General features: G+C 32.8%; 1 protein-coding gene across 2 annotated transcripts in view; it reads left to right on the top strand.

Annotated features, from left to right (window-relative positions):
- LOC128179745 (dynactin subunit 1-like) overlaps positions 1 to 13,485 on the top strand; it is a 263,574-nt gene that overhangs the window by 156,171 nt on the left and 93,918 nt on the right. For both annotated transcript variants that reach the window (XM_052847306.1, XM_052847304.1), the window contains exon 20: positions 5,602 to 5,733. In XM_052847306.1, the coding sequence (XP_052703266.1) occupies positions 5,602 to 5,733 (132 nt within the window). The remainder of the gene's footprint in view (positions 1 to 5,601; positions 5,734 to 13,485) is intronic.

Here is a 13,485-nt window from a genome sequence, read left to right as displayed (position 1 = left end):
TATAGCCAATAGCACTGACCTTTTTCGTCTTTGTTTACATATCTTGACTCAATACGAAGGTATTGAAGTACATAACAAATCTCTTGTTCTCGCCAAAGCTTGTGCGGTACTCAAACCGTGTCTTCAACCCTCAAGACACCCTAAATTACGAGTTAAATGTCGGCCATTTTTGGCATAGCACCACGGGTGAAAACATTAGAGAGCATTATGGGACGTAGACATGGTTTGTAAACTGTTGCAAAAATAATTGCATATGAAAAAATACTCGTACAAAACTTTATGCGAATGCTGGCATGAGTCAGAGGGGTATTTGAGGGTTGTTATAAAAGTTCGCAAACAAAGTAAATTACGGAAAAAATACTGTGTACTTTGTAGGATGACATATGTCTTATTAAATGACTGTCAATTGAAAATAAGTATTCCAAAAATCATATGATTTTGATAATTCATTCAAAATATATAGTGATTTTTACTGTGTATGAATTAGATTTACAGAGTGCCATTTCATATTTGCACAACATCATGTGATGTCAAAGGCAAACCTCTCACACTTTTTAGCTTACCTGAGCTAAAAGCTCAAGTGAGCTTTTTTTATCAAAATTTGTCCGTTGTCTGTCGTAGTTGGCGGCATTGTCGTTGTTGTAAACTTTCACATTTTCATCTCCTTCTCAAGAACCACTGGGCAGATTTCAACCAAGCTTGGCACAAAGTATCACTTGGTGAAGATGATTCAAGTTGGTTCAAATGAAGGGCCACACCCTCTTTAAAGGGGAGATAAATTAGAATTATTGAAAATTTGTTGGTATTTTTCAAAAATCTTCTTCTCAAAAACTATTTGGCCAGAAAAGCTTTGACTTGTGTAAAAGCATCCTCAGGTAGTGTAGATTCAAGTTTGTTCAAATCATGGTACCCAGACCCAGGTAGGGCAGGGGCCACAATGGGGGATGAATTTTTACAAAGGAATATACAGAGAAACTCTTTTAAAATCTCTTTTTCACAAACTATTGGGCAAGAAAAGCTCAAAATGGAGTGGAAGCATCCTCAGATAGTGTAGATTCAAGTTTGTTAAAATCATGGTCCCTGGGGTTCGGGCGGGGTCACAAATTTTTACATAAGATTATATAGAGAAAATCTTTAAAAATATTCTGGGAAAGTTTTTAGCACAAAAAGCAGTAACTTGTGTGAAAGCATGGGTAGTGCAGATTTAAATTTTATCAAACCATGATTCCCTAGAAAAAAGTGGGGCAACAAAGTTGGGGGGGGGGGTGTTGTGTTGGGTTATAGAGGAATAGAGAAAAATCTTCTTACAGGTACAACAACAAAAGGGGCTTGATATTTACCATAAAAATATGTGGATAGAAATCGGCAGATATTTTGATACTGTAATGCTAATTTGATCAGAGTTAAGGCAATTGTTGCTCAGGTGAGCGATGTGGCCCCTTGGCCTCTTTTTTAAAGTAAACACCTTTCAGTGCCAGACACTTTTTATGGCATTAAACCTTTCATAAAATGTACCTTCATGCCATTATTTGTCAAGATTTTGTATGTCTTTTGTAGCATATCATAGATCGTTGAAAATCTCTATCCAAAGTTTTGATGAAGCAAAATCCATTGGTGCAAGATACGGGTTGTATTGAAAAAGGGGGGGGGGGGGGGTGCAGCAAGAGCTCAAAATATCAGTCCTTCCATCTTAAAACATCTGATGTCATTTGAAAACCATTGTCCTAGACATATGTGGGCCATCTCTAGCAGCATCTATGAACCTTTTGGTCTCATCTGAAATTTTCCTGCCTGCATACAAAATTGAATGAAGGTCCAGTGCTCCAAGATGTCTATTGACGTTAACGGTTTTGACTTAAATTTCATGCGCATGTTGTCCATATTCGGCGATGAAATAGTCAGAAATTCTTTTGTATCAATTTAATTGAAACTTTCACGAAATGACCTTCATTAAGTTATTTTTACGTCATATAAAATATTGTTTACTTTTATTGGTTTGAACATTTTATTAATAATCGTTTATTTTTATTGGTTTGAACATTTTATTAATAAATAGAAATTCTTACAATATATAAATATCAAAAGCTGACATGCTCTTTGAAGCATATCTTATCGTAATAAGTAAGCTGTATATATTTTATGGTGCATTAAGGTTGTACATACTGAAATGAAATTTGGTATGCAGATTTATCATAATAATATCTAAGTCAAGTTATGTTTTGGATACAATCGAGCAATTTATGACAGAGTTATGCCCTTTGGACTGAATTATTTTCAATTGTTTGCTTTCCCGTTCATAATATCTCTGCAAAGGTTGAACAAATTAATTACTGATATATCATTAAAAACTTGTTTTTGCTAAAGATGTGATGTAGAAGATTTGTGCAACCAATGAATCAAAAACTTTTTAGCTAAGACACATTATACTTTATAAGTTGATGCATTTCAGATGGTACCGCTTGATGACCCCAATTGATTTTAAGTTCGAAAAGTCAATTTTATTTCATTGTTTTCTGCCCATAATTTATACTGCCCATAATAAAGGCTTGTGCACCCTATAATGTGTGTCCAAAGAAAGGGCATAAGTGTTTCAAAAACATCTTGTTTACAAATATACTTTCTTGTCTTTTATTTGTGTCAGAAACCTTCATGTTTTAATTAGGGCTTTTCGACTTTCGGTCGAAAAGACCTATTGTTATTCTGATGTTTTATTATTATTATTCTTTTTCTCGACATAATTTCTGTCAGCGATTTTTTGAAAACGGAAAAAATTTCAGAAATAACTATACAATAGTCTTATAGCATATTAAAATGTCACCAGTATGTAAGGTTTTGGACTTCCGGTTCCGGTACTTCCGGTTTACACAAGCAAAATACTAGAAATTAAATGAATCAATATATTGTTTTCATTTTCAAAGGAAATTCGTTGTAATTTTAGAGTTAGATCAACCATGTCGAGTTGTTTAAAAAGTAAAGCAGTGGCAAGTTTCTATCTCTTATCAGTTTTGAGATTTTAGGCCTCAAACTTGAGAAAAGGGGGGATGAAAAAACAAAAAATTACGAAAAGCTTAGGAATGTTATAAGACATTTAGATATTGTTCAAATAGAAGTAATTAAGGTATATTTCAAGTTTCAGTGAAAAGTATTGAGTACTTCCGGTTTAATGAGCCGATAAAAATTGTCTACGGGAGTTTCTATGTTAAATTGAATTCACGCATGTAACGTTTTATCAAATTAACAGTTTTCAAGCAAATATTTTTATATTTTGTATTTGCAATTAGGGACCTAATGCGAAGACCGGAAAAGGTCCTGGGAAAAAAATTCTAAAAAATAAGGGATCTGAAGGGGTTAATATTAAAAACGGTCCTTTAGCTGTAGCTTTTTTGTTGTTTATCCGATTTTCAAAATATTTTCGGTTTATAGTTCAGAATAAAGAGTACAATTTAAAAAGTATGGTCCGAGGGGGCACTTTATGACTCCTTATAGGGGTTTTAAGGGTCTGAAAATGATAACTTTATCACAATTCAATTTCAAGAGTTATCTCGCTTTGCTCAATAAATGAATAGGATAGATATTGTTTAAATAGACGTAATTAAGATATATTCAAAGTTTCATTGGATGGTATCGAGTACTTCCGGTTTTATGAGCCGATGAAAATTGTCTATGGGAGTTTCTATGTTAAATTGAATTCACGCATGTAACGTTTTCTCATACAGTTTTTAAGCAAATATTTTTATATTTCTTACTTGTAATGAGGGAATAAATGCGCAGACCGGAAAAGGTGTGAGGAAAAAAATTCCGAAAAAAAAGGGACCTGAAGGGGTCAGTATTAAAAACAGCCCTTTAGCTATAACTTTTTTATTACTCATCCAATTTTCAAACTCTTTTCATTTATTAGTTTAGAATAAAGAGTAAAATTTAAAAATCATGGTCCAAAAGGCCACTTTTTGACTCCTTATAGGGGTTTTAAGGGCCTGAAAATGATAACTTTATCACATTTCAAAAAAATTATATTTCAAGAGTTATCTCGCTTTGCTCAATGAATGATTAGCATTAGATCCTTTGGCATACCAAAACTTTTGAGTCTTAAATGAGTACTTTCTTATATATGAATTTTTAGAACTTTTATTTCAGGAAACAAACGATACAGTTGGATAAAAAATTCTGAAGTTGTCTTTCTTTAGGCATTTAATTTCTTAAATGTTAACGTGTGGGTATATGCTCATGATATTTTCCTAATTTTTAATATACAGATTCTGAGAGAAAATATGATAAATTTAAATAAAGGGTTTTAAGGGCTGTCGAAAAGCCCTTCCTTTTTGTTGGAGACAAAAATAGGTCTAGTTAGTTACTTTAATTATGGAAATCATGTCTGCCAAATTTGAACTGAGGCTAATGTGGTTGTAATAGTTCCATCAGGACAGTTCTAATATTTGATGTGGGATAAAACAACCATACCAAGTGAGATATAGAAGTCTTTTACTCCTCATGTGAGCATCAGGCCATCTTCCAAGAATATTCCTCAGTCTTTGATCACATCTGGGTTATATTGTTTTAATCTTCAGCATATCAGAATATTGTGCAAAATTTCTGTCCGGTCCATATCTTTCATAAGGAGAAGCATTGATTGTTCTTACTTCACACAAAGATTGCTTATGACCTAAGGTTGTGTCATGACCTTGACCCAAGGTCATTTGGGCAATGTCAAGGTCACTAGCAAAAAAGTGCAAAATTCATGTCAGGTCAATATCTTTCTTATGGATAAATATTGGAAGTTCTTAATTCACATTAAGATTGTTTATGACCTGAGGGTGTGTTATGACCCTGACTTCAGGTTAATTGGGGAAGTTCACGGTCATTGTTTAAAAAATGCTTAATATCTGTCTGTGTCATGTCTTGTATTAATGGAAATAATTAGAAGCTAAAATTTTACTTGTTTGTCTTAGGCCACATAAAATTATTTTTTAAAATTCTCATCCCCGTCTCTCTGAAAATGGCCTGCCCTGATGTATTTTTTTTTTTTTTTTTTGAAAAAGTAATTTGTGGAAAAAAATTTCGGACAAAAATCGGGCTCAGTATACCAATAATTCAAAATGTTTATATTAAATGGCTGCTTGACTTGTGAATTTTTATTTGATTCAAGTCATGTTTGCAAATATCCTCATGCATTGACAGATAACTTGAAATAAAATGGAATTTAAAGAATAGAAACTGATTTATGTACTCATACTAGCATTAACAGTTTAAAAAAAATAGAGCAGTTATTTATAGAAAATGAACGGTGAAGTAAATTCATCCAATGTTTTGCTCACAGTACATCTAGTTATATTTGGCAATAAATCAATCCCTGTAAACAAAGTAGAAACAAACAGGGCATTAAAACCATGCAACACAAATTAATTCGTTTACTTTATTTATTTTCATCTTACTAAATTATAGCATATTTGTTAATCTAGAATCAAACTTGAAATATCATACTACTTAACAATTTAATTAGATTAAGTCTAGTAAAAACATTTATCTAGAATATGCTATTAAAGATTACGCTATTACCAAATTATTGATGTCTTTCTTTCATAAATATCTGTTTTGTAAATTCAGCAACTGCATACAGTTCACCTGTCTCAAGAAAAAGTGGAGTGTACAGCAATGATGGCTGACCAAGTACGACAGGTACAAAGTGCAACTGAGTGTGTAGGAACAGATATTGCTAGACTCAAGGTCCTTCTCATGGTGAGTTACCAATAGATGAAAGATGGTAAAAAAATAAAAACTAATATCTTTTATATAGGTATCATAATTTTTTTTAAAAATAATTTTGAATTTATAGAATGATTAATGCCATAAAAAAATTTCATAACTCTCTTTGATGATGCCCTAGCTATAGCTCACATAAAAGGAGACTTAGTAATAAATCTTTAACAAAAATCTTTCTTACCATATAGCAATAAATGTGTAATGTCCTCACAAATCTGGGGATTTCAAAAAGTGATTGGTGTTGTAGAGAATCTAAAACTTTTTTCGTCTCCATCATGCGTTAACAATTTTACATTTTTAACTTCTTCTTAAAGGGGCATAGTCATGATTTTGGTCAAATTCTATTTTTCTGTTTTTATTATTTACAATGCTTTATATATGCATTTCTAATGAAAAAAAAAAATTGGGTGCCCGTCGATGAGTTTTAAGCAAGATACAGGGCTCACAATTCTTTGTCATGTAAACAAGGCTCGTGCCCTGTTTTTGTTTACATAGGTTCAATATACCAGTAAAAATCTTTTTCAAGATGATTTGTCTGTACTCTTATTCAATTTTAGCATAAATAAATAGTTCCTAACAATTAACATATTCATTTCAGGTCCAAAACTGGAATTTTCACTTCAACATTTAAAATGTAAACAAAAGCTTTGTTTACATAGCGAGGAATTGTAAGCTCTTGTTTTTATATAGGATCTACATGTATAATACGTACCACATTGTCCAGATATTTTGTATAATAACTCAATGAAGCTGATTTTATCATGCCTATTGTTGATCAGGTGAGCAATGTGGCCCCTGGACCTCTTGTTGAAGTACGTTGCACAAGTCAGTTAATAATGGAAAAGTTATTGATTGTCGGGCTCGGTTGGAAAGATTGACTTTGTCATTTAATTCTGTTCAGCAGCTTGTGTATTCTATTAGGTAGATTTTCTGCCTAATCAGTGAAAGGATTAGGTTTATTTAGCAGGGTAAAATGATGTAGGATTTCACATAGATAAATTTTTATGGTTTGGGACAACAGATTCATGGAATCGTAGCAGTAAGTAACGAATTGCATTAAAGTAGATTCTGATACATCATCACACAGGTTATTCATACAGCTAAACTTTAGTCTGAATAACAAGAATTAGCTCTAGTTGAAATAGCTGCAAAAATGTAGCCCTCTCCCGATTTTTTTTTTGGGGGGGATAGGGCTACAACTCCATAGGATCTCTGTAATGGTGCAAGTGCGGGAGTGATTCACTCCCGCAACAATTTCGTCTCAAATCGTTTATAATTGACAATAACATTTGCATTTCTTACCTGAACTCAAACATTGTAGATGTCTATGGCATAAATTAATCCAAAAATTTCAAGTATAGTCCATATATCGGTTATTTTTCGTGTATGTCAACAACAAAAGTTGAATTTGTCTGCCATGCTTACTGACCTTGACCGGTTTTATTTTGGGACGAGTCTTGGTAAAAAGCTAGGCAAACCCAGGCCGGGCCAAAATAAAAGCTCGGGCAGATCGATATTTTCCAATTTTCTTTGTTAATAATCAACCAATTTCATTGAAATTTTCAGGATATGTTACTAATCGATATAGCTGTATTCGCTGTGAATATTTCTGCAAAACAATGTGAATTTAGAAATTTATCGACGATTGTTGATTTCCAAGTTGGTAAAATGGGTAGGCAAACCCGGGTCAACATTTTACGGTTTTGTGGACTTATTTAAGAAAAAACTAAACATTTCACGTTTAATTCCGGTAAAACATATAAATTACTTATATATTAAGAAATAGTCATTTGTTGAACGGAAAGTAATAATTCTTCAATAAATAGCAGTTTTTAAGAAAAACCAGATCATTAAAACCGGATCTGATCGCCCGGGACAAACTTGATAATTCCGTAATAGTTGCATGTCTATGTTATCCCACATGAATATTATTTATGCGTTATTAATGTTACTTTTAAGAGCATGTCTATGAGAAAACCATGCAAATATGCAAAAAAGCTGTGGCAGCAAGTCTCAAGAATGAACAGAATTTTATCATAGATTTAAAGGATACCCATCTAGAGTCAGATATATGATGTTTGTTTTTGCACTGGATGTTTCTATTTATAGTAACGGCCAGTATTGCATTCTAGTTAATTAGCCTCTAAAATCCAAATAAATTTCAATGAAATTGGTTGATTATTAACAAAGAAAATTGAAAAATATCGATCTACCCCGGCCCGGTTTTGCCTACCCATTTTACCAAGACTCTTTTGGGACAGCCAATGAGAATTCAGGAGCCAATCTTGAACTGAATATAGGAATTCCCCTATCTTAAACATAATTAACGCGGTAAATATGAATTTTCCATTATATTACCATTTCCTTAAATGATGTTTTAGTGATATAACCAGGTGAGATCGATTATTTACACTGACATTTACGTTATCAAGCCCAGCAAAACTCCAAGCGTACATGTACATCCCATAAAATCACGCGAGAACTGTCATGGCTGCTGAAAAAGACGACTGTAAACATGCTGATGTGTTTTATCTGGTTTTGATTTATATACGGTTAATTTGTTCTACGTGAATTAAAAATCATTTTATCTAAAGGAAGTCAAATATAAAATCGATCTTTTCAGACTGAAGTCAGCCGCATTAAAAAATTAATTTTGCACCATTACGGAGATCCTGTGGAATTGTAGCCCTCTCCAGTAAACATCAGATATAAAAAATCGGAGAGGGCTACATTATTGCAGCAATAGTTGAAACTGACAAGGAGTCCCTTGTCAGCTCTTTAATTCTGTGAGAGATTTCCAGAGAACATCCTTTATGGGTGGGCAGAAACTGTCTGCTTGGGGGGCCAGTCTTCTGAATTTGTTTATCTTAAATCGAGACAAAACGTCAACAATTACATTGGTTTTGCCTGGAAGAAACTAAATATATACTGAAAATGTATTTAGCTGAACACCAGTTAGCCGTCTCATCCATTGCATAATACAGAGGACTTTAGATCGTCCCTTTTGAATGATATTCACTGTAGCTGCGTTATTACCATAGAATAGTATTCTTTTTTAAGACAAATATTTTTCTTAGAGAATGGCAGCTACAACAATAGGGTAAAATTCACGTAGTGCCATAGATATGTCCCTGTCTGGTTCACTTGGTAATTTTTCTGGCCAACTGTCACAGAACCAATGACCTTTGAATAATCCCCTGAATCCTAAGGTAAATGAAGCATCTGTATATAAATGCATGCTATTGGCTGGAGTTCTTTCTATATCATAGAAGAATGATATGCCATTCCACTGATCCAGAAATAATTTCCACATTCTGATATCTTCTCTACACTCTGCAGTCAGATGAATGTGATGATGGAGCTCCTGCACTGAAGAGGCTAAGCTCAAGAGATAGGAATGTAATGATCTTCCTGGTACTATGACAAGAGAAGCAAAGTTCAAATGCCCTAAAAGTTGCAAAAGTTCTCGTTTAGTACAACTTTGCTTTCTCCACTTTACACAAAAAAGATGATACTGGGAAGATAGTATAGGAATACCATAATGCCTCGTGTATAATACGCACCCCCAAAGTTGACCAAAAAATGGCGAAAAAACAGCAGGTCCTATGTATAGCACGCACCCAAAAAATGGCGAAATCAACGGCCGCCATTTCCCCCAAAACTATCGATATTTAATAATAATTTTATAACCCAAGCGTAATTGCTGTAATTTCGTGATCGGAACATGGCCCAAGTCTGATATTAGAGTCAAAGTTCTTACAATTTTACTTAAAAAGGACAGCATGATTTACATGGGCGGTATCAAATATCATTTGACACTTCGTAAAGAGTTTCTTTTACAACATCGGAGAAATTAAAGATCATTATACGTAGAGAAGAACGGCAACCGAGCTTAGTGCTTAAAAGTAATAATGTTTGCACATATGAACCAAAACAACATCAAAAGAAATGATTTAATTGATTAATGAATTAATTAAACCCTTTGATTGTTGTTAATAAACATTGTGAAAAAACGTATGTATGTCGTGTGACAGGGGTATTTGTTGAATGTTTAAGAAATCAAATGCCTGTTCAGGTTCTGGGCATCTCCAGTATTTATTGGGATAGATAGTAAACAAATGAATAGCCCTACAATGAATAACAACAATATAAATATACGGCATAAAAATATTACAATAGGTGCAAGTTGCGCTAAGGGGGAACAACTCTTTACCTTATTCCATTATACATGTATGAATTACGTTATGTATTAATTCATGTATCTAAAAATAGGTTTACAATGATATTCATCTATAATGTCTATAAACAGATTAAGACATCACTATATTTTTCTAAATTATAAAACACAGTTAAAAATACCATTCTATGGGAATGCGCTCTTGTAAAGTACCGTATTCTTCGGGACATATGTCGATGTGGGGCAAAGGCTGAATTGCTCATTTTCATTCAAAATTCAGGAAAAATCCTTAGACTAGCCGAATTGGGGGATAAGCCGATTTTCAATCGATGATTAGGCCAAAAAAAAAATATGTGTGTTTCCAGTTTCCCGACCGACCCTATTTTTTATGCGCCGACCCTAACACTTTTTATTCTAAATCCAGATTACCAACCGTAATTGGTTTAAACAATAGAGTCTTTACAAATCAGAGTTTAAAAAACACTTGTAACAATTCAATGGAAAACACCACTTATCAAAGCGTTTTAAAAAATTTTAAGTGCAGATTTGACAGCATGGATGAAAGTTATCCTTGGTTTTATTTTAGTTAAATTATTAATGCAATAAATAGTTTCTTAGGGCAATGATGTGTTATTAATTAATATAAAGATGTACATGAAAAAGTAGAGCCAAAGTTTTTTTTTTTTTAATTTCTGGGTGTGGAGACTGCAGACATCGAAAGTCTTTGAATATAGGCCTAAAACTCATTCACATTATAAATATAATATAATGCTGCATTTTAATTGCAAATGAAATTTTTAGAATTAGTCTAAGACCATTAATTGTGTAATCATTAAAAAAAAAATTATTTTGAAAAGATTTAATTCTAAGGCTCTGACGTCTGATCAACCAGAATTGCCTTTGTGTCTGAATTCAACACCTACAGTTACAATATTAATGTCTACTGATATGTCAGTTGACCAGGAAAATAGAACTAATAACTACTATATAATATATTTGTTGTAATGAGTATTATACTCTGTTAATCTATAGTGGCTGTCATATTTATATTTTCTATTTACATGAAAATAAAATCTTCGTATACATTCCAAATTAATCTTAGATGTAAGAAAGCTTTTTAAATTCTGTAACAGTTGTCACTATCCGCAATTGCTCCACCTATAAAATACATTTTCTTAAAGTATAGAAAAATCGTATGCTAGGAATGGGAAAACTTAATTAAGAGCTCATAAAAAAAAAATTAATTGCAACACCAACCTCCGTGGTTCTGTCTGATAGAACTAAGTATAATATTTTACCAAACCTTTTATATTTTATTAATTTTAAACCTTATTGCTAAATTTCATTTAATCAAGTTATACTTTGAAAGCTTCTTGTAAATACGGGGTATGGCGCCGTCCATTAGCTCAACACATGGTTTCATATTCAAATAGAGTTATCACCCGTAATCGCTATGAATGAGAAAACGAAATACCATGCATAAAATATTTAATTTGTGTTCTTTTCCATGAATTAATTAAATAGTGACTTGCCGTTATGCAGAGAAGTTGTAATGTTAAAAACACAGTTAATGCAATGAAGTATAATGGTGTACACTACATGCCCCCAGGCTGTGTTTTAGTCATGGGTTTCATACCTTTGTATATATACACATGACTCCAGAATATCGTTATTTCATCCAACAGAGAATTAATTGTAAAAACACAAAGCATTTGATTTATTCTACACCCAACACCAGTGATTCCCACAAAAGCATGATTTACATGGGCGGTATCAAATATCATTTGACACTTCGTAAAGAGTTTCTTTTACAACATCGGAGAAGTTGAAGATCATTATACGTAGAGAAGAACGGCAACCGAGCTTAGTGCTTTATCACACCAGTGATTCCCACGAACGCTAGCAGACATGAAGAAATTCACAAAAATTCCCTCATATTACATTCTACCCGGTTTCGTTTTCTTTTTTACTACGCAATAATGGTTTCCAGGGGTTCATCCACGAACGTGGGGGGAAAATTTCTTTTGATTGGGGTTGTAAAGACATACTTCGTACAGTACTGTACATTTTATTACTCACGATGTTATTACAAAATTCAACGGGACAACTATCGAACAATAGTTCAAACGGACGAAAAAAAACAACCCTCAGAATAAACTGCTACATCAGTACAATGGATAAAAACAGTGGATTTTATATTTGACTGTTCAATTTTTTCAACTTGAGCTTATGATAAGCCAATACCGAGGGATAAGCCAGGGCTCGCGCATCGGGAAAAAAAAATACCGGCCTATGCCCCGAAAAATAAGGTATTATAACTCTATGGTATATACTATCTGGTATGGCAACTACAAATTATTGTAAAGATTACATTAATAAAATTGTACTTATGTTCACAATATATAAGGAAAAAACAGTGAACATATTCATGTTATTCTTATCTATTAAAAATTTGATATCTCACAAAATCATTCACTCTTACTGTGCATGAGCTATTGTTTTAATTTGACAAAATTATAGAATTCACTGTTAATGAAATGTATAACTATTAATCAAAATTATTAGAATTAGTAATGTTAACTTACCAAGAGGTAGAGTTTGTTACGTTTCAAAAGTCAGCTCTCAGATTACAAAAACACCTCCACTCTCATTGATGCGGCAAAGAACTATATCAAACCAGCTCCAAAAATTTGGAGGGAAATCTCAACAACCAATAAAATCAAAGAAGACAAAACTAAAAACCAGTTGAATACCTAGATACATTATATATTTGGCCAGAACCTTAATTACAACCCTAAGGCAATATATACCATATGGTCAAGATAGCTGCCTGTTCTATTCAATTGACCATGACCAGATTTTATTAAGTTTATAAAAGTTGTTATTATATACTTTAGTATTGAAGTTTATTTGTACAATGATTAATACATAATTTATTATATTAATGTAATTATCAATAAATTAATTACTTTTATTTATAGATTTATTAATTTCATAATTAATAAATCTGTAACTCCTACAGTCGTATATCGTCACTGTCAAGTTGTGCAAATGATTGATGTAATTTTAACAGTGTCTATGTAAAGCAATAACATTTTACTGCATAACTAGACACAAAGTAATTAAGTTTAATAAAATCAGAATAATTGCTTATCTACATGCACTTGAAAACACCCTGTGAAGTCCGACACGAGACAGGTGCACGCTTCTGACACCGGAAATTGTTAAACAAATATTGACCACACGCCGAGTCAACAGGTGGCTGCTTACGTAATGGCGAATACAATGGCGATATTCAAACTTGTTTGATGCAAGAAATAGTGTTAAGAGAGGATAAATATTTCAATACATGAAAAACAAAACTAAGAATAAGGTATTTCTGATGCAGTAAGTTTAGTATACACTTATACAACTTGCATAACACGCTATATCGGCAGTTACTACTCCAGTGGTATCAAGAATCACAGCTTAAAATAAGAGGGTAAAATTTTTGTCCTATGTACAACACGCACCCCCCACTTTTGATCAAATTTTGGCTGAAAAAAAGTGTG

Source organism: Crassostrea angulata, chromosome 4 (assembly GCF_025612915.1).
Source record: "Crassostrea angulata isolate pt1a10 chromosome 4, ASM2561291v2, whole genome shotgun sequence".
Lineage (NCBI taxonomy): Eukaryota > Metazoa > Mollusca > Bivalvia > Ostreida > Ostreidae > Magallana > Magallana angulata.
The sequence above is the reverse complement of the archived record's forward strand: the minus strand, read 5'-3'. Positions and strand labels throughout refer to the sequence as shown.